This window comes from Mus caroli, chromosome 4 (genome assembly GCF_900094665.2).
Source record: "Mus caroli chromosome 4, CAROLI_EIJ_v1.1, whole genome shotgun sequence".
NCBI lineage: Eukaryota > Metazoa > Chordata > Mammalia > Rodentia > Muridae > Mus > Mus caroli.
The window spans coordinates 52231729-52259130 of NC_034573.1; the positions used below are offsets into that span (position 1 = coordinate 52231729).

Sequence of the window (27402 nt, forward strand, 5' to 3'; positions counted from 1 at the left end):
GGACATCTTGACTTTTGCAGGTAAATGGATGGAACTAGAAAATATCATCGTGAGTGAGGTAACTCAGATCCAAAAGGACATGCATGGTATGTACTCACTAATAAGTGGATATTAGCAAAACAAAACAAAACAAAAAGTACAACAAAAGGTCAACAAGCTGAAGTGCCCAAGTGATGATGCCTCTGTCCCACTTGGGAGAGAGAAGAAAGCAATCACAAGTGGGGAGGGAAGGAGGGAGGAACCTGGGAGGGAAAGTGGACACAGAGGGGGGGAAACGGGTCGGGGGGGGGGTAAATGGTGTGAGGGAAAAGGACTGAAGCCCTGAGGGCCAGCAGAAAGACTGGAAACAGGCAACCTCAGGAAATAGGAGGTTGGGGGGACCCTCCAGAATGCACCAGAGACCTGGGAGGTAAGATATTCTTAGGAATCAAAGGGAGGGACCTTAGATGAAATGTGTGATAGTAGGGAGGGAACTTCTAGAGCCCACCTCCAGCAGGAAGACAGGACATCAAGTGAGGGATGGGGTTGCCATCCCACAGTCACATCTTTGACCCATAATTGTTTCTGTCTGAAAGAAGTACAGGGATGGAAATGGAGAGGAGCCTGAGGAAAAGAAGGTCCAGTGACAGGCCCAAAGTGGGATCCAGCTCAAGGGGAGGCCCTAAGGCCTGACACTACTACTGAGGCTATGGAGTGCTCATAAAAAGGGACCCATCATAACTGCCTTCCAAAAGACCCAACAAACAGCTGAAAGAGTCAGATGCAGATATTTGTACCCAACCAATGGACAGAAGCAGCTGATCCCTGTTGCTGAATTAGGGAAGGCTGAAAGGAGCTGAGGAGAAGGGCAATCCTGTAGGAAGACCAGCAGTCTCAATTAATCTGGATCCCTGAGCTCTCTCAAACACTGGACCATCAAACAGACAGCATACACCAGTTGATATGAGGCCCCCAACACACATACAGTGGAGGATTTCCGGGTCTGTGTTCATCCTAACCCTCAAGAGACTGGAGGCCCCAGGGAGTTTAGAGGTCAGGTGGGGTGGGGGGTGGGGGCATCCACATGGAGACAGGGGTGGGGAGGGGAGGAGGTGTGGTATGTGGAACAGTCGGAGGGTGAATGGGGAGGAGGCAGAGAATGGAATTTGGAGTGTAAAAAATAAATTTAATTTTAAAAAAAGAAAGAAAAAAATGTGACATTTCCTTGTATGAAAAATAGAATTACATAGCAATACTAAACGATCAGCAATAGCAACCCAGAATTAACCTTACAATGGAAAATGATGAAGCTGTTAAAATAAATATGAGTTGTCTCCATAGTTGTAAGACTAGCTACAGGCTCTACTATCCATTAAATAAGTACAAATCTGTGCCAGCAGTGCGCTATCTTTTGTATAAAAGAAAGAAAAACATTTTAAATGCATTGTTTTATGTATATATGCATAAGCAAACAGAAAGTTCCCCCCATAAAACTATTAATGTTCTTTGCATGTTTGTCAGAGGCAAGAGAAGGGTAGAACACTGAGAAGATTTAAGGAGGCAGTACACAATTACAGAAAAGGGGTGTTTTATTGACAAGTATACAAGTGTGTTTTCAAAATATGTGTTCCTATTATTATAAAATATTAGCTTACATTCTTTTCAGTAAGTATTTGGTTATAGGAAAGTTTAAAATAACCTAAAAGTAGTGAAAGGCATAAGACTGGTAGGAAAACCAAAGCCTTTCAATTAGTTTGAAATATCTGAGTCCACAGAGAAAAAAATAAAATGTATCATGAGGTCATACCTTGATCCATTCTGTTTTGTCTACAAATTTGGTAGCCAATTTTTCTGGATACACCGACACAGCTTCCAATAGACAGTACATGACAGGCAAACCTAAATAAGAATTCAGAACCATTTTAACTTTCATGAAAAAGAATTCATTTTTACAGAAATCCCTAAATTTCTCTCAAATATGCTACAAATTCTGGTCTGAAAGATCAAAAGATTAAACTCTAAATATAGAATAAAGTTCAATTATCAAAAGGATGCCCTGCTCTTCTCGTGCATTTTCAAAGACAAAGTATGTATCTAGTATGTATCTATACCAGCATTTTCTTTCTGAAATGAAAAGCATATCAAGGATCAATCAGGTAGGCTTCGAATGTAAACAAAGGTCAATGTTTAGTTACAGAAGTCAAGAAGGTTGGAATACTTCTACTGTAGATTTTTATTGAATTTTCTTTGATAATTTCATATGTTTATATAGTATATTCTGACTAGTGTAGCCCTCAACCCTCTATTATTTCTCTCATTCCTATTATCGCACACATACACACGTATAACCATCTCCTCCCTACAAGTATCTCTCCCAAATTAATGTCTTTTATTTTGAGGCCCAGAGTTTAACCAGGATCATCTCTGAGACCATGAGTTTGGAACCTACCCACTGAGCCAGATGGGCAAATACTGAAGAAAAGGGTAAAATTAACTTTTTGTTTACTTGTTTTGATATGTTTTTCTTAGTATGATTAGCTTCTTACCTCCAACACCTGCTAACAGCTGTTGAAGCAGGCCAATGTAGATCTGAACAGGGTTGGTTTCTCCACTCTTATTAGAAGATGAAGCTGTCGCCTGGCTGTTTGACATCAAAGTCCGTATGTACCGTCCAATAGCCGGAGCATGATCTTGCATATCAGCCAAACTCTGGGAAGTGGGTACCACCCCTGCACTATGAGCCAGGCACATGCGCAAGTACAGAACTATCTAAAACAAAAAAGATGAGAAATACCAGCTTCCTTTTAAATTTTATTTTATTTAATTTTATTTGCATTGGTGTGAGGATGTCAGATCCCTTGGAAATGGAGTTACAGACAGTTATAAGCTGCCATGTGGGAGCTGGGAATTAAATCCAGGTCCTCTCCAGCCCCAAAGTCCCAGCTTCTTAAAAAAATCAGAACTGAGGCATAATCTTCAAAGTGATAATTTTCAGTTTTTACATTCCTTCTTAACAAAACTTTACAAAATCTTAATGGAAGCCAGGAAGCAAGATTCAATATGTTAAGTAAATTATTATAATTTAACAAAAGGTATTAAAACATTTCACAGATCCAGATATGTTTTTAAGGGAAGTAAAAAGCTTGAGTTTTGTTTCTTCTTCATGCTGAGATTGAAGCCATTTCCTTTCAGATGCTGAGCATATATTCTACCAAGGAATTCTGTCCCTAGCCATTCTCTCACTCTAAACAAGATTATTATTTAACAGTTTAAATAATTTAAAACATAAAATTCACCTTAATGGGTGTGCTGAGTTAATCCTCTCAAAAAGTGTGATAAATCTTATTTTGTTTTCTAACCTTGAAAACTCTAGCAATTTCAATAGTATGTTGACTTTAGAAGTTAAATCCAATTTACTACAAAAGCCCAACAGTAACCAAATATTCTGTCATAAAAAAATAAAACAAAACAAACAAAACTCTTGCCGGGGCCAGAATCTGGGAGTGTGACTCAGCAGTAGAGCAGTAGAGTACCTCCCTGGCATGTCTAAAGCCCCACATTTTATTCCCAGTACAGGGGCTGAGTGTGGGTAGAAAACTTCGAGTTAACTATAAATTAAAACAAAACAAATTACCAAATACTGGGTCTTGTTTTTTCAAAATAAATACCCTAAAAGTACAATGAAACCATGATATGAGTTTACCTATAAAGCAAAAAGATCAGACACAGCAGCTTGGGTATGATGTTAGTTTTTAGTCATTACAGAAAGATGCTGAAGTCCTACCTCTCCAAATGCTGCTGGATTAAATGGAAGGACCGTGGTTCCGGTCATGTATTTGACTGGAGTTTTCATTCGATGAGAAGCCTAATAAAAATAATTCCAAAACAAATAAATTTTTGAAAACCAACTGTTCTCTTACTCAACTGAAAATAACTTTATTGCTAGCTCTATCACTGTTATCCATTTGCATTATCTTTGATTTTTGTTTTGTTTCATATATAATTTGTATGTATCTGTATGTGTATGTAGATATAGATGTGTATGCAGATGTATATGTATATATGTATAGGTGTTTGCCTGAATGTGTATGTGCATCATATTCAAACAGTGCCTATTGAGGCCAGAGAGGGCATCATATCCTCTGCAACTGGAGTTATAGAAGGATGTGTGTTACCACATAGATGCTAGGAATCAAACTCAGGTCTTCTGGCAAAGCTCCCAGTGCTCTTAACCCCTGAGCCAGCTCTCAACACCTTTTATTTGCCTTTTTAAAGAGTTTTTCTCGTCAGAAAAATTAATCTTGTTTTATTTATATGCATGTTTTGCCTGAATGTATCTAAGTGTGCCTTATACATGCACATGTCTTGGAGGCAAAAGGGTGTTAGATCCACTGGACGTGGAGTTACAAATTGCGAGGCACCATGCAGACACAGGAAACCAAACCCAGATCCTCTGCAAGACAGCAGATACTCTTGACTGCTAATGAACACACGTGACTGGGTGCAGGTGCCCACAGAGGACAGATGCATTGGATCCTCTGGAGCAATAGTCACAATATATACTCAAAAATATACTCAAGACTAGGTATACGCAAGACTACTCAAAGTAGGTGTACGCAGGTCCTGGAAATCAAATTCAGATATACTACAAAAGCCACGTATAAACTTAGCTAAGCCTCCAGTCCATGCACTTGTCTTTTCTAAACAAAACACTGTCCTAGGGCATGCAGCTCTCACAAAAACGATAGTTATCCTCTAACATAATCAAAATAACACCAATGTAAAAACTGGGGCAGTCAGCACTGAGGATTACTGCTCCCAATGCTCTGATTCAGCTGCAGAAACACTGCACAAAGTGAAGATTTACAACAGAATATGGAATAATAATCATGGAAAATCTCAACTGCTCTCTAAAGCATCCTTAAATTGATGACACCTGGTACCCTTAAGAACAACAATTTTTTTAAAGAAATGTTTTTTAACTATGTCATACCAAAGAAAATGTTTTTGAACATACTCAAAATGTTTACAATCATTAAAGGAATTATAAGTCATTCATACTTTGGAAAAGCAAATTAACTGCATGTAAAAATTATATTTCTCTCCTTGCCTTGTGGTTTCATCTTACTGTAAATACTATAATTGCTAGGAACTTTAATTATTGCATCTGTACTTTTAAAATGTTGATTTTTATTTTTAACATTTATTAAATGTTTCAAACTAAGTACCTATAGTTACAATCCCTACCTTTTCTTGAATGTAATATACCATTTCTGGAAAAGATGGCATCTGCTTAGAAGCACTTTCCTTTTTATTTCTACCAGGAAGACATCGTAATACGCGCTGTGCTTCACCATGGACTTCTTCTCGTCTTTTAGATGGACAAATAAGAAGTAAAAATTAAATTTTAACACCTGGAAAGTCATCACTTGAAGAATGAAAACAGAAATTTTATTTGACAGCTAGGATTCTAACAAAATGTCTTGAGTATATTTTTGGCTATATAAGCAATAAATAAAAAGTAATGTAAGAAATTATATCCTTTTCATAACAGTGATATCTGCTGAGTCACTTGGCTTGCATCATTAACAAGACTAATTACAACTCATTATGTAAATTTCTATTTGCATGTTTACTCTTATTAAAACTAAGTCACAAACAACTATGACATACATTAAAAATCATTAGAGAATCCTGTGTTCTGTATTCCCACCTCAATTCTGACTCCTCTTGGTAGTTGTCTACAATGCTACAAAACTGGTAAATGTATAGCACTGGTAATCTCTTTCAGAACACCTAGAAACTGCCTTCACAGCTTTGCTTCCACACCACACAAGTCTTCTGAACAGTCCTTAGCTACCTCTGGGCTGTCCTCAATTCCTAACAGGGCCTAATAAATAGCAGAACAGACGGATTGAAATCTTGTTCTAATATCAATTGCTACATTAACTTGAAATCCCTAAGCAATCTGGCATGTAGTTGGAAAGGGAGAAAAGGAGAGGTAGGAGGTGGGGTGGGGAAAGGTCAACAAAATCAAGATTAACAATCCAAAACCAGTGGTGCCAAACTGAAATGTAAATAAATAAGGAGAAAATCAAGATCAGAAATCAGAAGTAAAGGATCTGTAAAATATCAAACAAAGAAATCATATCACTACATACTGAAGATGGACATTAAAGGCAAAAAGCTGAACTCATTAAAATTCTCAACAGTTACCAAGTAACTTCTTGTTATTTTTTAAACAGACCTCAGAGTTTATAGAAAGGATATGCAAGTGATAAAAGGAAGCTTAATTTTATTTAGAGCTTCATCATAAATGTGGCTTTAAAATACAATAATCTAATTTAAAAGGAATAACTACAAACTATGGCAGATATCAGAGTACTTCACACATCTTAAGATATCACTGACTAGGGGTTGGTGATATGGCTCTGTGGTAAAGACTGGCTGCTCTTTCAAAGTTCCTGAGTTCAACTGTCAGCATACCCACCATGGTGGCTTATGACCATCTATGCCCTTTCTAGCATACAGGTGTACGTGCAGACAGAGTAAGCATACATTAAAAAACAAATGCATAAATTAAAAAATTATAAGATATGCCATTGACTATAAAACAGAAAACAGGACTCTTAAGAATTATTTTTAAATGCACACATATATTTTACTGTATTTACATATGATTTAAAATTCGGAAATATATAAATGAAAAAAGATGCCTTATTAGTATAGAGAGTAGCACATTGGTCTCATTAAAAATATACTTCAGAATTGTCATAATATAATTCACTAACAAGTTAAAAAAAATATATATACACACTTAATTTTTAAATCGTGGTATATTAGACATAAAATGATATTCCATCAACAACATGAAATATTAAATATGTATTAATCAATAACGTTAATCCTTTTTGCTCCTACAGAGGAACTCTATGGATAAGTATATATATCTAAATATATTTATAATACTTATACAATTAATAAAACCTTATGGTTTTATTTACATTTGACTAATTAGAATTTTCTATTCATATTATCTATGTCATATATTATAGATATACTTATAATTCAATATGTAAATATACAGCTATATGAATTACAGGTTACCTGAAGGGGTATACTTTGAATTCCTTAATAAATTACTTCTAATTTTCATAAGCCAACTTTGCAACCAATATAAATTTGAGTAATTTTAAAATATTCTTAAAATTAACCCAACAACCAACATAAATTTTACTAATTTTAAAATATACTTAAAGGTAACCCAAATTCAAATTGACAGCTTTTTAAACTTACGGGTCTCCTGCAGCTAGTAGGAGCAAGTATCTGGAAGGTATATGATCTGAGGGAAACACCGTGCTGGCAAATTTCACTGCAACTTGCCGAACTTGAACTTCAGGCTATTGAACATACACAAAAAAACATCCACCCACACACCCCAAAAAAGAATTTAATTATCAGCATCTCAATCCAGTCATAAGTCAAGCTAACTGTATATCATTCAAATTTAATATATCAATAAATATACACTGAAACAAATAAAAATCATTTGTTCAAGAACTCTCTTTTGATGGAATAGAAAATGTTGGATATTAAACCCAGGACCTCACAATTGTTATATACAAGGTCTACCACTTAGCCCTGTTCAAGATCTGCTTAGAAGTATTTGACATTATGTAATGAGCACTTTTATGACTTACAAGAATCCTGCAGACAGACCAAAGATCTACAAAGACCCTAGCTACAAAGGATCTCTGTACATACACATCTCTAGTGCAAACATGGAGGGAGGCACAGTCATTGTGAGGTTTTTCATCACTACTCTCCTCTCCCCAGCTCACAAGTGAAATTCAAATGTTTTACCAGGGACATAATCTGACCTTATTTACTATAATTTTGAAATAAAAATATCTCTATCATTCTCAAATTTGTTCTGAAGTTAACATTGACTTCAGATCAGAAATTCAACAATGCAAATATATTCACTTTGATTAAAAATTTATGAAATTAAAGGAGGAAAATACCTAATAAAAAATATTTTAAAAATTTGTGAAATTGGCCAGTTTTTAAATTTACTGATGCTAACGGCTTAGTTTTATGTACCTTTCCTAAATATATTCCTCCAGCCACAAACCTAAGTGAAATATGTGAGAAATTTAAAAATATATGCCTTATTCTTTTAGAATTCATGCTATCTACATTCCCTGGGTTAAAAAAAGAAGAATGATATTAAAGAGTAGTTTTAAATTAAACAATTTAACCTAAGGTTCGGTTTAAAAGTAGTCTATGAGAAAACAATGTATCCTTGTCTTGGTGATACTACTATTTGGATGCATTTACGTGAGTATAAACAGCATCTACAAGCATTACACGTACATCACTCTTGCTCATAAGATTTTCTGGAAAAATTTTATGTGTTCTAATGGGTGTCCAGATAGGTCTAAGAATTTGCTATGAAATAAGACCATAAAGCACACAAACAAGACACCAAAAGCATATATGACAAGACTCACATATACATACAGCAAGCTCTAAACACATACAATGGTACAATTTGCTCTTCATATTTCAGTGGCACCAGATGCTTTTCTGACTATCTTAATAATTCCATCACATGAATATATCATGGTGGTCTAATCTTTTAAAAAATACATTTATGTTTATCTCACCAGTATATTCTAATAATTACCTCTCCCAATTTCCTCTATCTCTAAAAATGGAAGAAAAAGAAGTAAGGCAAACATTCAATAATGTTTTATTATATATTACAGGTTATATGTACATATAACACAATACATATATGTTACAAATAACATAACATACACATATACATATAACCTGTAATATACACCTAATATGAATATAGTTTGTAGCAAAAATATATATTATATACTACATATACACACTGTCGATATCCAAAACGCCTACAAATATTCCCTTGAAAAGCAAATCGGAAAGTGAAGGAAGGGCATGTCTGATGGATGGTACTAGGTTTCTTCCTACAGGCTCATTTTGACAAATGCGATTTGTCTTTCTGCATTTGCCTAACAGTGATACCACAGATCTCTTATGGCAGTGTTCAGCTACCAGTTATGACAAAAAAACTTTCAGCTTGGAAAACAGCATTAAGGTTAGTTTTCCCACATAGAGGCTTAAATATAAGTCATTATGCATACTTCAACCCAAAACCACAGTTCCATCATGAAGAATTTAAATGATCAAAGTCATAAATGCAAACCAGCAAATATACCTCTTAATAATCAAAATTTTACCGAAAAAAAAATTTCAAGCTGGGTGATGGTGGCGCACGCCTTTAATCCCAGCACTTGGGAAGCAAAGGCAGGCAGATTTCTGAGTTCAAGGACAGCTTGATCTACAGAGTGAGTTCCAGGACAGCCAGGGCTACACAGAGAAACCCTGTCTCAAAACAAAAAAACAAAACAAAACAAAACAAAAAACAATTCAAATTTCCTTCTAAACACTATACAATATGGCAATAAGCTCAGTAGAAGTGTATTTGCATTTGAGTAAGTGTATTTGCATTTGTATTTGTATTTCAGCAAGACCCTGGGTTCAATCCTCACAATTATAAAATAATTAAAAAGTAGTACTGTCATATGCAGCAACATGAAGGGACTAGAAAACAGGTTAAATCGGCACAGAAAAACAAACGCCACTCTATCTCACTCAGACTTCTATCAAGTCTCTCTCTCAGACTTCTATTGAGTCTAAGACAACTTTCTAAGAAAGTTGATCTCAAAGAAACTGAAAATAGACCAGTTTACAGATAAAGAAGAGGACAGGGAAAGATCAGAAAAGGTAGGTCCACAGGTACCAAGTAAGTTAGATACAAAAAATTAAGTTCTGGTGTCCTAGTGTATAAAAGAATAACTACAGATGCTAAAGTATATTGCATATTTAAAAGAAAACCAGAAAGGGGATTTTTCATTTATCCTGATTGGAAAAGTATATAATTGTACACATTTACTGAAAATGATACTCTTTATGTATAATTTATATTTATCAACAAAAAAGTTAATGTAAAATATATATACGACTTACCTTTATCAAGTATGAAGCTACAAGTGCCTCCATTAAAGTTCTCTGTGCTCCTTCTAAGGTACTATAAGCTCCAACCATCATAGATAATGCTTCCTGAATAGCAAGTCGAGTCTCAGGTTCTTCCTGTACAGACAGTAAAAATGGTGTTTTCCCCCCTGCTGACTTTTAGGAAAGTATCCATGAAGAAGTGTATACACTATTTCCCTACCTTACAGAGGGCTTCAAAGAGCTGTTGCACAAGAGCTATGTCCTTAGTGAATAAATGGGGCATTCGACTGTAAGAGAATGTAAGAATATCATTAGCATAAATGTCCATGGAATGAAAAGGAGAGAAAAAGAAACTATATATAGAAACATTCCTCAACTCACTCTTTCACAACTCTAAATACAATGTCAGTATCATTAGCTAACTTTCTCCAGGAGCCAAATATTTTGTAAAGTGATTATTTAACTTTTCAATTATATAATCCTCATTAACATGTTTTCATGATAGTCCTTCTATAATATTCCAAATGCTCAGTTAACATTCTTAATTTTAATGTGAAGAGATAATAAATTACAAATTAAATGAAAATCTGTCATAGTAAGCGGTTTTGCTACTTTTTGCTAATAGAGATAAGGACAGAGTTTGTGACAATCTTGTGCTGTAAACTGATCTTGGGTGACTTTCCTCTGAACCCTGAAGCTTCTTTCTTTCCCTCACAGCCTGTGTGTGGAGCCAAAGCAACATATGGGGCCACTGAAAACATTTCATCTCTTTCCCCCTCCAGTATGAAGTGAAGAAAGATGACACCAGAAGGAATTGGAATGAAGAAATCATATTGAGCAGAGGGAAATAGATATATCTTTGAAAACAGGATCATTCATGTTCATGTCAGACAGCATTATAAGATTTAGTGATAAAAAGCAACAAGAACACTTAAGGTTAATTGAATGTCTAGATTGTAATCCATTATGCAACCATAATGGTGACCTATTTTGACACAATTAAGTTTAAAAACTAATTTCAAGACTAAATTTAAAACTGTATTTTCAAATGTAAACTAAAATGATTTATATCCTTTCTAAAAAAAGAAGACATTGGCTTATTGCCATAAAATACATTTCTTGTTGGAATCATAGCAAATTATTCTCCATCTATTAATACCAGATAAATTTTTCTCAATTACCAACAGGTGTCTCTCACAGCAAAAATGGAAGAAAAAACTTTACTCACCTGGAGAGTTTCCCAACAGCTGAATATGCCATTGACAGTAGTTTAGGGTCCTTAAAATTTTTAAAAAGGAACAAAAATCACACACACAAAAATGCAATACACAGCAAACCCTTTTGCCACAACAACATTTGTTATTTTACTTCTCAATCACAGTGTCCTACATAATAATGCCATCAAAACAACAAAAACATCCAAACCCAGAACAAAAGAGAATACAAACAAAATCCTTAATTCACTCCAAATACACTGGTCACAAATGAAAGGGTTCTCTTATCTTGCACTAGTTTCATGTTATTTTCAATACCATGTATCCTGTCAACACCAAATTAATTACCAATACACTTGACTTATTGGGAAATTTATCCCTGCTCTGACAAACTATTATCTTAACCTCCCCCATCAAAACTGTAATAAGTATTAGTACAATTTTCTAAACACCTGTAATAAAATAAATGGCTTTTCATTTCTTATACTGTAACAAATTACTGAGATCAGAGTCATTATGGAAATTAGTGGCCTCCACCTAAGATACACAGCTTTACAGTGTCACAAACACTGATAATCAGCATTACTCAGAACACAGTAAAACTCCTGTAAGATCAATCTTGTCCATTTAACCTAGAATTCAGCTTCCAATATCTGAACACCCACTTATTGACACATCTGTTGGGAAGGTTTGTAAATGATACTTGGAAGTAAGACTAGATTCTGTGTTTTATCTGGAATGGGTCAGGCATGTCCAACATATTAACACGATTGTCATCTAACGTGTGCAATTGAGTTACAAGAAGAGGGAAGGGAGGGAGGGAAGGGAGGGAGGGAAACACACACACACACACACACACACACGATTTAAGTCAGTTTATAATTTTGGGTTGCCCTACATACATACCTATCATAAGCCACAGGACTGAACCCACCCTAAAACTTATTCTGCAATATAGTTTCTCTCCAAAAATCCCAAAGCATTTTTATTTCTACCAGTCATTCTAAAGCACATGATTATCTCATAATCTATGCCATAAAATAACGTTAAGATGTATTAGACCCTAAAGGAAAAAAGTGGCCAAGTAGGGGTGGTGCACGCCTTTAATCCCAGCATTTGGGAGGCAGAGACAGGTAAATCTCTGAGTTCAAGGCCAGCTAGGTGTACAAGCAAGTTCCAGGACAGTCAGGGTTCAAAAACAACACAAAAAATTTACCATGCTTTAAAAAACAGGCAAGCCCGGCGTGGTGGCGCACACCTTTAATCCCAGCACTTGGAAGGCAGAGGCAGGCGGATTTCTGAGTTTGAGGCCAGCCTGGTCTACAGAGTGAGTTCCAGGACAGCCAGGGCTACACAGAGAAACCCTGACTCAAAAAACCAAAAATAATAAAAAAATTAAAGACAGGCAAGCATTATTCAATGAAAGAAAAAAGCTAAATCCCAAATTGTGTAAACAAATCAACAATTTTAATCTGTAATACCTAACTAATGCTAATAACATTAATAATGTTTAATAACAATAACCTAACTACCTGCCTATGCTAAACAACTTTGCTAAGTCATTTCATTTTCAGAATAATACAATAAGGTAATTTATCCTTTTTCTGACAAACAAGAGACCAAATAACTTGAGCAGCTCGTCAAAGAACAGACCTAGGACACAAATTGAACTCTAGCTTTAGATATTGATCTCCCTGTACTGCAAAGATGGACTCATGTTTAACTAAGCCTGAGAAAATCAATGTTAGCTAGACTTAATACTTTATCGAGTTAGCATATTCTCAAGATATATAAGATATAGTGAAAAAATATAGCAAAGAAAATCAGATATTGGAAACCCACAAAATATAGCAAAGAAATCCCACCACTTAACTTATAGAATCAAAGTTTACTGAATGTATGTATTTTGATAAAATTGTAAATTGGTAAAATCTGAGCCCCTTAAGAATTAACACTATTTCCTACTATATAAGTCAACTCTAAATAGTTCCATATAGAAATAAAACATAAAATTATTTTAATTTCAATTTCACATAGGACATACATGTATCATAAAATGTATTCGCTGCCATACATGGCTTAAAGTAATGACATCCTTAAAGATGTTATCAGTTTTAACAACTATTTTTTAAAAGGCAAAAAAATTGCAATAGTATATAAAATTGTCACTTCAAATAAAAATGTTAAGAAACAAAGGTCAATGCCAAACATTTATCAATGGATGGGCCTGGAAGATTTACTACATTAAATAATTTATTAAATGGTAAAATTTAAAACAAGTCACTTACCTCTTTATATTCATTTATTAGCTTAGTGAGACCATTCAAAAGCATAGGACCTAGTGGTTTAATCTTGATTTCTGGGCAACTTGAAACAAAAACAAAAATCAAGATATCCTTTCAGAAGATCATTTAAAATATTAGCAATAAATGAAGCTGAACAATATTTAAGTGACTCTTTCTAGAGATTAGATAAACGACTCAACAATAAAAGCTTGTGCTGCTTGCTTCCATAGAACCCAGGTGTTATTCAGCACCTACACTGGGCAATTTACAAACTCTTCACAGGCTGCCACTCCAGCTCCAGGAGACTCTACAATTTGTTCTGGACTCTGCAGGAACCACCACATACGTGTATACGCCCACACAGACACATCCATATACACACCCTTTTAAATGAGAAAAAATAAATCTAAAAGAATGGAATCTCTCTTGCATAAACAAAAGTTTATTTTTAGGAAAGATGGATAGAAAAATACCTGAAACTTGATTACTCTAAATAATGAATAGTTAATTAGCTTTAAAAATAAAATAAAACTTACGTTATACAAATGTGATGTACAAATTGCAGGGACAGTGTTCTTAACTTTGAGTTTGTATTTGTACCAAAAAGTCCATCATATACCACCTATGTAAAATGAACAAAGTCAAAGATACCAATTAACAAATAACAATCTGGCATTTTCAAATAGCAGTCAAGATTCAATAACAAACCTCTGCACTACACCATGCTCCTCAAAACTAATGTAATTTCTATATTGAATATACTAGCTGACCACTTTTAAAAGCTAAAATATTATTTATATATGCAACAATGATAATATAAGTTAGGAATTTATCAAGTTTTTCAGTTTCAGAATACATACTCAGCTAAGATCACTTGTAAAATATACCTTCATTTACTACCACCAAAAGAAAATGAAGCCATGACTGAGAGATAAAAATCCCCTGTGCTAATAGACAGAAAAGCACATAATTGGAGGTCAACAGACAAGTCACTGGAGTCTGTTCTCATTCTATTATGTGGGTTCCAAGGATCAAATTCAGGTTTCTTGAGTGTGACAGTAAACTCCTTTACCTGACAAGCTGTTTTTGGCCCCTTCTTTTTCTTTTGTTCTTTTTAACAAAATTTTTAACACCTCCCTCATAGCAATATTCCAAAGACTAAAATAATGGGTGAAGCTTAGAGTACAGAAGCTGGTACTCTTGTTATGTTCTCAGTAAATGGTGAATAGTTAGGAGTTTTTCCCTTCTGGTCCCATCTCTTGCCATGCCTTCCCCCACATCTTGTCTGTGAATAAAAGCTCCTTAAATACAGTTTTCATGGCTAGGTCTCTCTCATGCTGCTGCTTCTACCCATACTCAGCACAGGCTCCCCTCTCCCATGATAAATACCTCCACATGTCCTGCTATTATTCACTAGAGCGTGCCACGGTATCTAGTGTTCCAGATCCCACCTCTCCTTCCACTGAACACACTCTGCTTTGTGCTCTCACTATCTGGTGGGCATCAGCTTCTACTGCAGTACCTCTCCAGTCTACGGCTTGGTGTTTATGTGTCCATTTCATCCTTGTAGGTGATAAAGGCTTTAATTTCCTGTCCCCAGATTCCCTGCACAGCATAGCAGTAAGACCACTCTGACTCTGGGATACAACAGGATATCCAAAATGAGTTCCTGTGACTGTCTGGTGTTTATTGTGTTTTAGAAACCAGAAATCTTAAACCAGACCAATGCACTGAGTATTTACATATAAAACTGTTTAGAAATATATATATATATATATATACACACACACACACACACACACATACACTGTGTGATACACTACAGTTTGCAATGTTATTTCAACAAACAAATATGCAAAGGAGAGGTAGAAAACCCAGAGTGCTGGGAGAGAGAGGAAGAACTAGAGATAGATGCAACAGTGATGACAGTGTGGGAGAAGGCTGCAGTGGGCAGGAGAGCATGGCATTACTGAGTAAGGTAGGCAGGGTGGTGTGCAGCCGTCTGGAGCTCTCCAAGGCTCTGCTCTCAAACATGCATGATCGCCCAGGCTCTGAACAACAGGATGTCCAAGATGGAGAATAGTCCATTTTCTGAATTGGGACTCCTTGAAAGACCCCTGAGTCCATGCTGCTTCTGGAGGCCATGCTGGTACCTATGATCTGTGCTATCCATAGTCCTTGCTGCCATCCCAAGCCATGTCAATGCCCAAGGTCCACGTGGATCCCTATGGACTGTGCTGCCACCTGGGGCCATGCTGATGTCTGTGGTCCTGCTGTTGGGGATCAGAAGAGGCATGTGTGCCGCCTAAAACCATGCTGATGTGTGTGGCCTGTGCTACTGAATGTTGATATCTATCTATGGCCCATGCTGCCATCGAAGGTCATACTGACGTCCATGGTCCGTCCATGCTGCAGCCAAAGATCATGTTGATGCCCATGTCTGTGTTGCCACTAAGGCCCATGATGACAACCCTGGAAGTCTAAGATTCGTGTCACAGCTGACTGTAAAGAGCAAGGAGCTTCTTTGGCAGCGGTATCGATCAATGACTGCAGACTCAGTTGAGAATGAGAGACATAGAAGGTTTCTATGATTTCTCTCCTCCAACTCATCCCCGCAAAAAAAAAAAAAAAGTCATTGAAAAAATCATTGAAGAGGACTCTTAAATAGTGATGGGATTCTGAAGCATAGCTCTTCCCAGATGATGGCTTTCGGGGTAGGAGTGGAAAAGGACTATTTTCTTTAAGGGGCTGACCACTGGGAGGTTGATCATGCTTCAGTGAGTATATGAGTAACAAAAATTGGACTTGGTCTTTCTTTTTTTCTTCTTTGAGGGGTAAGGTCACAAAGGTATGGGAGGATGGACTTGGGAAAACTGGGAAGTGAAGATGACCAGGACACATTATGTGAAACTCCCAAATAATCAATAAGTAGGAAAAAAGATATCATAAGAAAGCTATGTACCAATATCTTTTTATGAACATTAATAGAAAAGATAAACACTCCTTAGTCAACTAGTTAGTAAGCCAACTTCACATCAGTTATTATACACCATTACTGAATAAGACTGTTGACAGCACAGCAGGTAAAGGCATTTGCCATGCAAACCTAGCAACTTGAGTTCAATCCCAGGAACCCACATAAAGGACTCCATTTGAGGTGCTTTGTGATGTCCACAGATGCAGCATAGCTCACATACCTTCCTACTGATTAATAAGTTTTTCATTGTAAATAGCTTTTGAAGATAAGGAAGTCTCACAGACAGAATCATTGCTATAATAATCCATGTCAACAGAATAGAAAAAGAAAAATACATGGTTGTTTCAATTTATGCAGATGTATAAAATTTTTCATCTTTACATAATAAAGACATTCGGCCAGAAATAAAAAGAAACTACATTAACATTCTAAAAGTAATCTCTGAAGAAAGCAGAGGAAGATGGCGGCCATTGAGTTAAGATCTTTCAAATCACCTTACAGACACAAAACTGTCCTCGGAAGAACTAATGAAACAGGGTGCCCACAGTGCCTGGTTTGATTGTAACTCGAAAACAAAAATGAAGAAGACAACAAGGAAAAGGAGGAGGTGCAATGAAAAAGGCAAGAGAGAAGTACTTATTAGCTTCATTTTTCAACTAGAACCAGAAAAACATGGAGTTTAGAAAGCTTGCTTGCTTCAGGTAAGTCAAAGGAATTAAGTCCAGGCCTTAAAATCCAGTAACAGACCCACAACTACAAGAACCCCAGGACCAATGCCACTATTAAATTATTAACTTCAGATTGAGCTACTGGAACTACAATTGAAAAATCTTTATCACCCCTGCAACCTCTAGCTGCACAGCAGGAAGCAGAATTCCATCAAGAGTCCCAAAGCTACTTTAAGATATCTTGGAGGTCAGTTCCATGGCCACAATGGTAGAAATTAAAAGCTCCATAACCGCTACTCCTGATCTGGAGTATACTCTGGATCTATTATACCTGTCCCAAAATAAGGCAAAGAAAGACCTGACTGAGTCTAAGGAAAACCCAATTTTGCCTCACATCACTGCCATCCTAAATTTGGCCTCAAGTATACATCACAGCTTCCTAAGACTATGCAATTCCCTATAGCTATCTGGCTTAAGTACATCATCAATGGAATTCTGCTGTGAATACTGCCCAAAACTCAGGCAGCATAATATGGTATAATACCTCATTTGCTGTATAGAACAAAGCAGTCAGCCCTAGACTTTGTTAGCTGATGGAGGCTCCTGGACAATCCAATGCTAAAAAAATCATATAAAGTCCTTATCTACCAGACTTCTAATCCAGCCCTTATCACCTACTCCTGACTGACTGCAGCAGTCTTGCACCACCAGTCCGTCCACCTGAGCAAGAGACAGTCCACAACAATGTGGAGAATGCTCTTCCTTTAGTATTGTAAGTATCACTACCTTAACAGGGTGTGAGGCTTGGGAAATGACATTGTGACAGCACTAGTGGCCACAGGCATGACACAGATGCATTAAGAGTGGTTTTCCTCCAGCTGACTGATTCAGACAGATACTTACATCCAACCATTGGAGTGAAGTCAGGGACCCCTGTGGTTAAGTTAGGAAAAGGCTGGAAGAAGGTGAGGAGAAGGGCGACCCCATAGGAAGACCAGAAGTTTCAACTAACCTGGACCCCTGAGATCTCTCAATGAGCCACCAACTAGGCAACATACACAAGCAGGTTTAAGGACCCTGACACATATATAGCAGAGGACTGCCTGGTCTGGCCTCAGTGGGAGAAGATTCGCCTAACCCTCAAGAGACTTGAGGCCCCAGGGAATGGAGAGGCCTGGCCTGAGGGGCTAGTGGGAACAGGACATCCTCTTGAAGACAGTGGGGAAGAGGAATAGGATGAAGAACTTGTGGGAGGGCAGACCAGTAGGGGGGCAACAACTGGGCTGTAAAAAGTAAAAGCAACGGGGCAGGAGAGAAGGCTCAGCGGTTAAGAGCACTGACTTTCCTTCTGAAAGTACTGAGTTCAAATCCCAGCAACCACACGGTGGCTCACAACCATCCATAAGAGATCTGACACCCTCTCCTGGTGTGTCTGAAGACAGCTACAGTATACTTAGATATAATAAATAAATCTTAAAAAATAAAATAAAATAAAAATGAAAGCAACTTCAACAACAACAACTAAAAGAGCGGCTTTTCACCATTATTCTTCCCAGAGTTTGGCAAAACCCCAATGTGCCTGAATGATAGGCTGATAGGTGTAGATGAGGAATTTGTCCTACCCTGGCCCCTGCAGAAGTCCATCACTGTGAACTACTTTCCTGCTTCTTCCTGAACAATGCACAGAAGACTGCACATGGAATAAACCAATCTCAGTTGTCTGCTACGATCAATGACAGCACACTAAGAGCAGACTTCCCAGTGTGTCTCCATCACTTTTCTGTTGCTGTGAAAAGACACCATGACAAGGCAAACTATTAAATAAAACATTTAATTGGGGGCTTACTCAGAGGCTGAGTCCATGACCATCATGACAGGGATCATGAAGGCAGGCAGATAGGCATGGCCCTGAAGCAGTTGCTGAGAGCTTACATATGATCCACAAGTTAGAGAGAGAGAAAAAAAAAGGAAGGAGAGAGTGGGAGAAAGAAGGAGGAGGGAGAGGGAGAAGAGAGAGGGAGAGGGAGAAGAGAAAGGGAGAAAGAGGAAGGAGAAAGAGGAAGGGGTGAGGGGAGAAGGAGAGGGAGGGGGAGGGAGAGACTGACTGACCAACTGACTGACTGGGCCCAGTATGGGCTTAAGAACTTTCAAAGTCAGAACAGTCCTCCATTGTTGGTGGGATTGCAAGCTTGTACAACCACTATGGAAATCAGTTTGGCGGTTCCTCAGAAAATTGGACATAAATACTACCAGAGGATCCAGCAATACCTCTCCTGGGCATATATCCAGAAGATGTTCCAACCGGTAAGAAGGACACATGCTCCACTATGTTCATAGCAGCCTTATTTATAATAGCCAGAAGCTGGAAAGAACCCAGATGCCCTTCAACAGAGGAATGGATACAGAAAATGTGGTACATTTACACAATGGAGTACTACTCAGCTATTAAAAAGAATGAATTTATGAAATTCCTAGGCAAATGGATGGACCTGGAGGGCATCATCCTGAGTGAGGTAACACAATCACAAAGGAACTCACACAATATGTACTCACTGATAAGTGGATATTAGCCCAAAAACTTAGGATACCCAAGATATAAGATACACCTTGTTAAACGCATGAAACTCAAGAAGAACGAAGACCAAAGTGTGGACACTGTGCCCCTTCTTAGAATTAGGAACAAAACACCCATGGAAGGAGTTACAGAGATAAAGTTTGGAGCTGTGACGAAAGGATGGACCATCTAAAGACTGCCATATCCAGGGATCCATCCCATAATCAGCTTCCAAACGCTGACACCATTGCATACACTAGCAAGATTTTGCTGAAAGGACCCAGATATAGCTGTCTCTTGTGAGACTATGCCGGGGCCTAGCAAACACATAAGTGGATGCTCACACTCAGCTATTGGATGGATCACAGGGCCCCCAATGGAGGAACTAGAGAAAGTACCCAAGGAGCTAAAGGGATCTGCAACCCTATAGGTGGAACAACATTATGAACTAACCAGTACCCCAGAGCTCTTGATTCTAGCTGCATATGTATCAAAAGATGGCCTAGTCAGCCATCACTGGAAAGAGAGGCCCATTGGTCTTGCAAACTTTATATACCCCAGTACAGGGGAACGCCAGGGCCAAAACGTGGGAATGGGTGGGTAGGAGAATGGGGGGTATATTGGGGACTTTTTGGATAGCATTGGAAATGTAAATGAGGAAAATACCTAATAAAAAATTAAAAAAAAAAAAGAAATCTCAAAGCCCACCCCCAGAGTGACACATCTCCTCCAACAAGATTACACTTCTTAATCCTTTCCAGAACAGTTCCACCAATGAAGGATCAAGCACTCATTATATATGAGCTGACAGGGTCATTCTCATTCAAACCACCACATAGTATAATGGCTAATCTTGATTATAGACTTGACTGGAAAGAAAGGCTCTCACTGTTTCCAGTAGATTAGTAAAAGAAGTCCCATAGACCCTCAAACATTACAGGCTACTGCCATTGCTCTCAATAACTCTTCAGAAATTGACAGTAAGACCGTACGTATTGCTGAAGACACCACATACCTGAGAAACAATGGCATGGCAAAAACCAAGCTTATAACAGACCTGCAAGCTTCATCCCAACCAGAGAGCTTTTGTAAAAAAAGTGCTGTGCAAGCTACTGGGAAAGTAATCACTAATCGTGTCTAGCTATAAACCCAGCAATCTACACATATGAACTCACTGTGGTTATGACAGCATGCACAAACCCGGTACTAGCCAAAATGAGACCAAATCCCAGCAGAGAGTAGGGAGTTGGACACACAATTCTACTCCTACCTGTGGAGCTATTAGCAATTATCAGCTGGTAGGAAAGGAGTAGAGAAGCAGTAGAGAATCTGGGAGAGTTGGTGGAGTGAATATGATCAAAACACATTGTATGAAACTCTCAAAGAACTAATAAATAATTTTAAAGTAAATAATGGAGGCTCACAGCATGGAAGAGAAAATATAAGTCATAAATCTAATTAAGGTACTAATATTCAGGATACAGACAGACTCCTTAATGTGAACAACAAAAACTTCAAAATTATACTTGAGAGAATGAGCAGGGAGGATAGCTTGAGCCAACACTCTGCTTCCCTACCCTCTTAACTTTGTATCCTTTAAAAAACAAATCCTCAAGACAGTTTGTCTTGCCTTAATATTTTTGGAAGTATAATAGTAGACTACTTGAGAACAGTTGACTTAGCAGGAGCTACACTTTTGAATAAACCATCTCCTCCTTCCCTAGCAGCTGGTAAGTGCTAGGAAATTCTTAAGTTAGAAACCAGTCTAAGCAAGGTAGCAAGACCCCCATCTGAAAAACAAACTAGAAGGGGAAAGTGTTGAGGCTGGGGGCAAGGGGGAGACAGCGGGGAGGGAGGAGGAGAGGGAGAACACAATAAAAAAGCACATGACAAAGAAACACAGCATCATATTCACTAGGGAGACTACCCTCTCCCTATGAAGCCCCCTATGAAAACTAAGCGTTATTAAGGATATGGAGAAAGGCTGAATCACATACAGGCAACAAGAAACCCAACTCTTCAAAACCTGAAAATTACCATACAATCAAACAATTCAGAAGTAGAATTTATTCATAAAAGAATGGAGAACAAAGTTCCAAAAAGATACCTGAACATTCATGTTCATGACAGCATTATAAATGAAAACTAAAATGTAAAGTACGCCAGGATCCAAATAAATAAATGGGACATTTAGATTTGGAAAAGAATGAACTCCTGACAAATGAATGCCATAGCAGACAGACCTCAATGACACTGTACTGAGTGAAACAATCTAGTCACAAACAAATACTATTAAATTTCATATATAAGAAGTTCCTAGAGAACTGAAATTCAGAGACAAAAGCCAGAATAATGATTGCCAGGGGGGCAAAGGACAATGACAACATTTTATAAATACTGAGTTTCAGTTTCACAAGATGAAAAGAATTGTAGCAATGAAGTTTTTAAAGCCAGTGTAACTGTATTAAATGACTAAGACAGCAAATGTCAAGTACATTATATCACAATTTTAAACAAGAAACAAACAATATAAATAAATTAGATTATCAGCCTTGAGGTAGACATAACTTGGTTAAAAATAAGATCTTTTGTGAAGGTTTTAATACCCTTTACCCACCCAGTACCCACCCATCCACACTGTTTAATAATTTTCCACTACCAAGATACTTAGGTGTCAATACAGAAGACAGACTGAATGGGGGCCAGGAGATGAGGGAGAAAACTTCTGCAGTTACTAAATCAAGAAGCAACAGTGAGTTGATATCATCTGTAAGCACAGAAAGCAAAGACTTTGTGAGGACAAAGTCAAAACTGCCCACTGCCTCTTATGTACATAACTACTTATGATGATAATATTTTTGAAGATACACACACACTAATTTGTTTGGTTTTTTTATTTGTTTTGTTCTATCCTGTTGTTGCTTGTTTTGGTTTTGTTTGTTTTATACAGGGTCTCACTATGTAGTCCTGGCTGTCCTTGAAGTCACTCTGCAGACCAGACTGGCCTTGAACTCACAGAGATCTGCCTGCCTCTGCCTCCCAAAAGCTGGGATTAAAGGCGCGCACACCATCCACCAGCATAAGTGTGGTTTCTTATGGTGCTGGGCAATCGCAGAAAACTAATATGGATGAAAGTATTCAAAGTACATTTTTATAAAATAATTTATACAGCTACAATTAAGATGAAATAAAACTTGTTAGTCATGTTACATACATCAGCCTACTTCCTGAATATCCACTAATTCTTTTTTTTTCTGGTAATTAAAGCTATTTGTTCAAACTACTTTTCCTCTGCTAGACAATAAAGATTACCTGAATGTTAGCTGGGAACGTTTCAGCAGCTTGTCTAGACCGCAGGAGATGAGGAACAATCTTTAACTTCACTCTAGTACTGACTGGGTCTCTTTTCAGCTCCGGCTTTAGAACTGCTCCCTGAGAAAAACATGTTTAGTTATAACAACATTTTAAAACTACTTGTGGCTTTTATCTTTAGGGTACTGAAGATTCCTAGGTCCTGGAGAGAAGGCCTAGTAGTTTAAAAGCACTTGTTACTCTTGCAGAGGAACTGAGCTTGATTCCCAGGGCCCAAATGATGGCTTACAAACAGCCATAACTTGAGTTTCAGGGAAGTCAGTGCCTTCTTCTAGCCTCTGTGGGAAGCAGACACCCACATGGTAAGCACACAATACATACAGGCAAAATACTTACACATAAAACAAAATATTTTTTTAAAAAATTGCTTTAATTACTGAAGATTCCAAAAGCTCTTATCAGTGTCACCTAATAGCAATTGTTATATTAAATAATACAACTGAGACATCTGTGTACTGACTGGTTTTGTGTGTCAACTTGACACAAGCTGGAGGTATCACAGAGAAAGGATCCTCCCTCAAGGAAATGCCTCCATGGGATCCATCTGTAAGGCATTTTCTCAATTAGTGATCAAGGAGGGAGGGCCCACTGTGGGTGGTACCATCCCTGGGCTGGTAGTCTTGGGTTCTATAAGAAAGCAATGTGAGCAAGCCAAGTCTCTGCATCAGCTCCTGCTTCCTGCCCTGTGTGAGTTCCAGTCCTGACTTCCTTTGGTGATGAACAGCAATGTGAATGTGTAAACTGAATAAACCCTTTCCTCCCCAAATTGCTTCTTGGTCACGATGTTTGTGCAGGAATAGAAACACTGATTAAGACAATCTGAAACATCAATAAATTAATATATTTTAATAAGTAATATTTTTCTTTTAAAAGACAAACTTTTAAAAACTGCACTAAAGAACAGAATCATTTTCAATTTTTTGGAAGTAACTAGAAAAGAACTGGGTTTTTCCATACTCTATTCGAATTGCTGCAGTAGCTCTTTGACTTGATAGGTAAGTCCCAGCTTGCACAGACACATGGTGAGAAAGTAAGGATGATTTTTGTCCTTTTAAAAAGTAATTGTAGATCTTTGATTCTAAATCAAAGCTTAATAAATAATAGTTTCTTAAAGGCTAATTGTAATTTGGAGTTTAAGCCAAATTGGTGAGCTCTGGCAGATGCATTTAAATAAAATTCCGCTGCCATACAGTTTGGATGGGGTCCTTAGGTTATTTGCTTTTGTAATACCACTGGCTATCTGTAAAATACTGTTTTACCGAGTTAAACAAACATCAGCATAAAATACCCCCAATGCATATTTTTTAAAGTATTTCTTGCAACACCATTCTCTTCAGGAAATATACTGCTAAGTTACTACGTCAATGAGTTCAAATTTCTATAATTCTAATATTTCCTTATGAGGTCAACTTTTAACATTCCAAAAAGGAGGGGGTAAAAGTCACTTCAGTTTTCATTGATATGTTCTTTTTCTTTTGAGAGAAAAGGTCTGTCAAAATACCAGTCACAATATATATAGCTTATGTACCTATTCTTCAAATAAAATAATTTCTAATGCTTCATGGCGATATTAAGATAAAATACAATTACTCTACCTCCACTCTCCCTTTCTGACTCTCTCTCTCCTTCTTCATTTGTGTCCTCCTCTCCCATCTTATACCTCTCCCTCTCTTCTTCCTCCGTAAGTATATGGTATGGTTTTGCTTTGATCTGTAGTATGAGCCCACACAATATATACCCACCACTATGACATCAATGCAAATATCAACTTAAAAAAAAAAACTGACAAATAATCTCGTCTTTGCAGATCCTCTAAAAAGTTCTTTATGACTCCAAAGAGATCAACAGACTGTACTCTATTCAATTCTTGCATGTTCTACACAAAGAATATGAGGCACAGGGGAGTTGACTGATTAGCCAAATCTCTCCTTTTAACACATTTGTTTGTGTACAGACACTCAATGTTACAATCCAGGGGTCTCAATTCATTGTTCTTTCTGCTAAACCAATTTAATCTAAAGAACTATTAACTCCTACTTATGTTCTTAAAAGAAAGCAACAAAATACACAAATCACACTGTGTGTTTTGGACTGGCACAGTGAAAAGACCTTATTAAGCAATGATCTTATTACTCTGAGGCTGCAGAAACAACCTTTTGTTCTAGATTCTAAACCAGATAGTAGTAAACTATAACTCATAGATCACACATGGCCCATCATTTATTTCAACAAGGACTGAGACTTTAATAAATTGCTTTTATATTTTTAAATGGAAAAAAAATAATATTTTGTAGACCATGAAAATTATATAACATCCAAGTATCAGTATTCACATTTTTACTGAAATATTACCATGTCCATTAAATACTGCCTATTGCTTCTCTCATGTTATAGAAATTGAGTAGTTATAGCCTCAAATACTTTAATGTCTCAAATGCCCCAAATAATTGCAGAAAGTCTGTGGATCCTTCATCTATATAATGTACTATCATTATTTATGTATCTACACTGAAAATACCAGATCTATTAAACTCACGTTTCAGGAGTTTAATTCATATAGACAAACATGGCTTAAAACTAATCATTCAAAAAACATGGATTCAGCTTACAAACTAGGGAAAAAATAAACACAGTTCATGTCAACACAATACTTTTTATGCTGACATGAGACTAAATCAAAGCAGCTTACCTCTTTTGTTTTCAGTGGTATATCCCCAAGGTACACCTTGTACATCTTATTAATGATGGCAGGGTTATTCCAGTCAATTAAGCTACGGAAGATTTCAACAGAGATGGTTGAAATTATTTTTGTTGCCATTTCAATGATTAGAAAAATACCCTAATATTTGTCATCAAAGAAAATGGCAGAAACACACCAAATGAATTGACAACGGATACTGTGGAAGAGAAGAAATGAAGGTGACTACTGTCAAACTTAGCTTTAAAAACTACAGCTCACCTGGGCATGGTGGCGCACGCCTTTAATCCCAGAGGTAGAGGCAGGCGGATTTCTGAGTTAGAGGCCAGCCTGGTCTACAGAGTGAGTTCCAGGACAGCCAGGGCTACACAGAGAAACCCTGTCTCGAAAAACCAAAACAAAACAAAAAAAAGAACTCCAGCTCACTCGTCTCGCTCTTCCTTCTTGACTCAACAGTTTACTTCCGCAATGGCCCAACTTGGCACTACTGGTGGAGGGGAAAAAATTGAACAAAGTTCCTACCCAGGTGGGTCAGGGCCAACACCATGGAGTAACTCGCAGAGCAGACACTCACTGCACTTGTTCCAAACGCCCTTAGGTTGGTGGTTGATGCTTCTTTTTAACCATTCAGAATTTTAAAATGATAAACAACAAAATAGTTTTATGCTTCAAATGCTCACACCCTAGGAAACTCCGAAGCTGTTTTATTTCTCCAGTTCTGTTCTTTGATTCCTGGCATTATGCAATCCCTCATCTAACCCAATAGCTTCAATATCTAAATCTGAGAAGTCACAATGCCATTTGTCACAGAGATGCACCCCTATCTGGGGTCTATAAAGAAAGGTGAGTTGGGATATAGAGACTGGATAAGAAGTAAGTATCTATCCCACCACCATCACCAGCACAGTGGGCCTCACTCACCCATTTTACAAGCCTAATTCGATCTTTGGTTTCAGCTGACTACTGACAGCTGCTCACACTGTCTTCTGACTCCTAACACTCACTGGCTCTGCTTTCCACTGACGCTGCATTTGTGTAACAATGGTGTCCTGCTGCTTAACTGCTTCTCTGATTCACCTCTCTCATCCACTGAGGAAAGATTGCACTATTCCTCTTATTTTGCTTTACCATTCTTTTTTAAGGTTTACTTTTCTGACTGTTTTGTTGTTGTTATTGTTGTTAACATTTTACTTGTTGGTTTTTTCAGACTGGGTCTCTCTCTATGTGGCTCTGGCTATCCTGAACTTGCTTTCTAGACCAGGCTGGCCTTGAACTTCCAAAGATCTGCCTGCCTCTGCCTCTCCAGTGCTGGGATTAAAGGCCTGCGCCACCACCTGTCACCTGGCACTATGTCTTTTCATTATGACAGCCACTGACTGTGGTGCTATCCGTTTCCAGATTCTAATCACTTGACAGTACAGCTAGGAGGCAGAAAGGGAACAACAGAAATGATACCTGTAGAGATACTTTGAGCTTTTTTTTTTTTTGGTTTTTCGAGACAGGGTTTCTCTGTGTAGCCCCGGCTGTCCTGGAACTCACTTTGTAGACCAGGCTGGCCTCGAACTCAGAAATCCACCTGCCTCTGCCTCCCGAGTGCTGGGATTA

General features: G+C 37.5%; 1 protein-coding gene across 4 annotated transcripts in view; it reads right to left on the bottom strand.

Annotated features, from left to right (window-relative positions):
* Ecpas (Ecm29 proteasome adaptor and scaffold) overlaps positions 1–27402 on the bottom strand; it is a 118551-nt gene that overhangs the window by 43569 nt on the left and 47580 nt on the right. For all 4 annotated transcript variants that reach the window (XM_021159333.2, XM_021159335.2, XM_021159332.2 and 1 more), the window contains 12 exons: positions 25789–25870; positions 23040–23159; positions 14065–14150; positions 13532–13610; positions 11258–11307; positions 10250–10316; positions 10042–10164; positions 7276–7379; positions 5227–5350; positions 3764–3844; positions 2526–2748; positions 1787–1878 (listed from right to left, as the gene is read on the bottom strand). In XM_021159333.2, the coding sequence (XP_021014992.1) occupies positions 1787–1878; positions 2526–2748; positions 3764–3844; positions 5227–5350; positions 7276–7379; positions 10042–10164; positions 10250–10316; positions 11258–11307; positions 13532–13610; positions 14065–14150; positions 23040–23159; positions 25789–25870 (1231 nt within the window). The remainder of the gene's footprint in view (positions 1–1786; positions 1879–2525; positions 2749–3763; positions 3845–5226; positions 5351–7275; positions 7380–10041; positions 10165–10249; positions 10317–11257; positions 11308–13531; positions 13611–14064; positions 14151–23039; positions 23160–25788; positions 25871–27402) is intronic.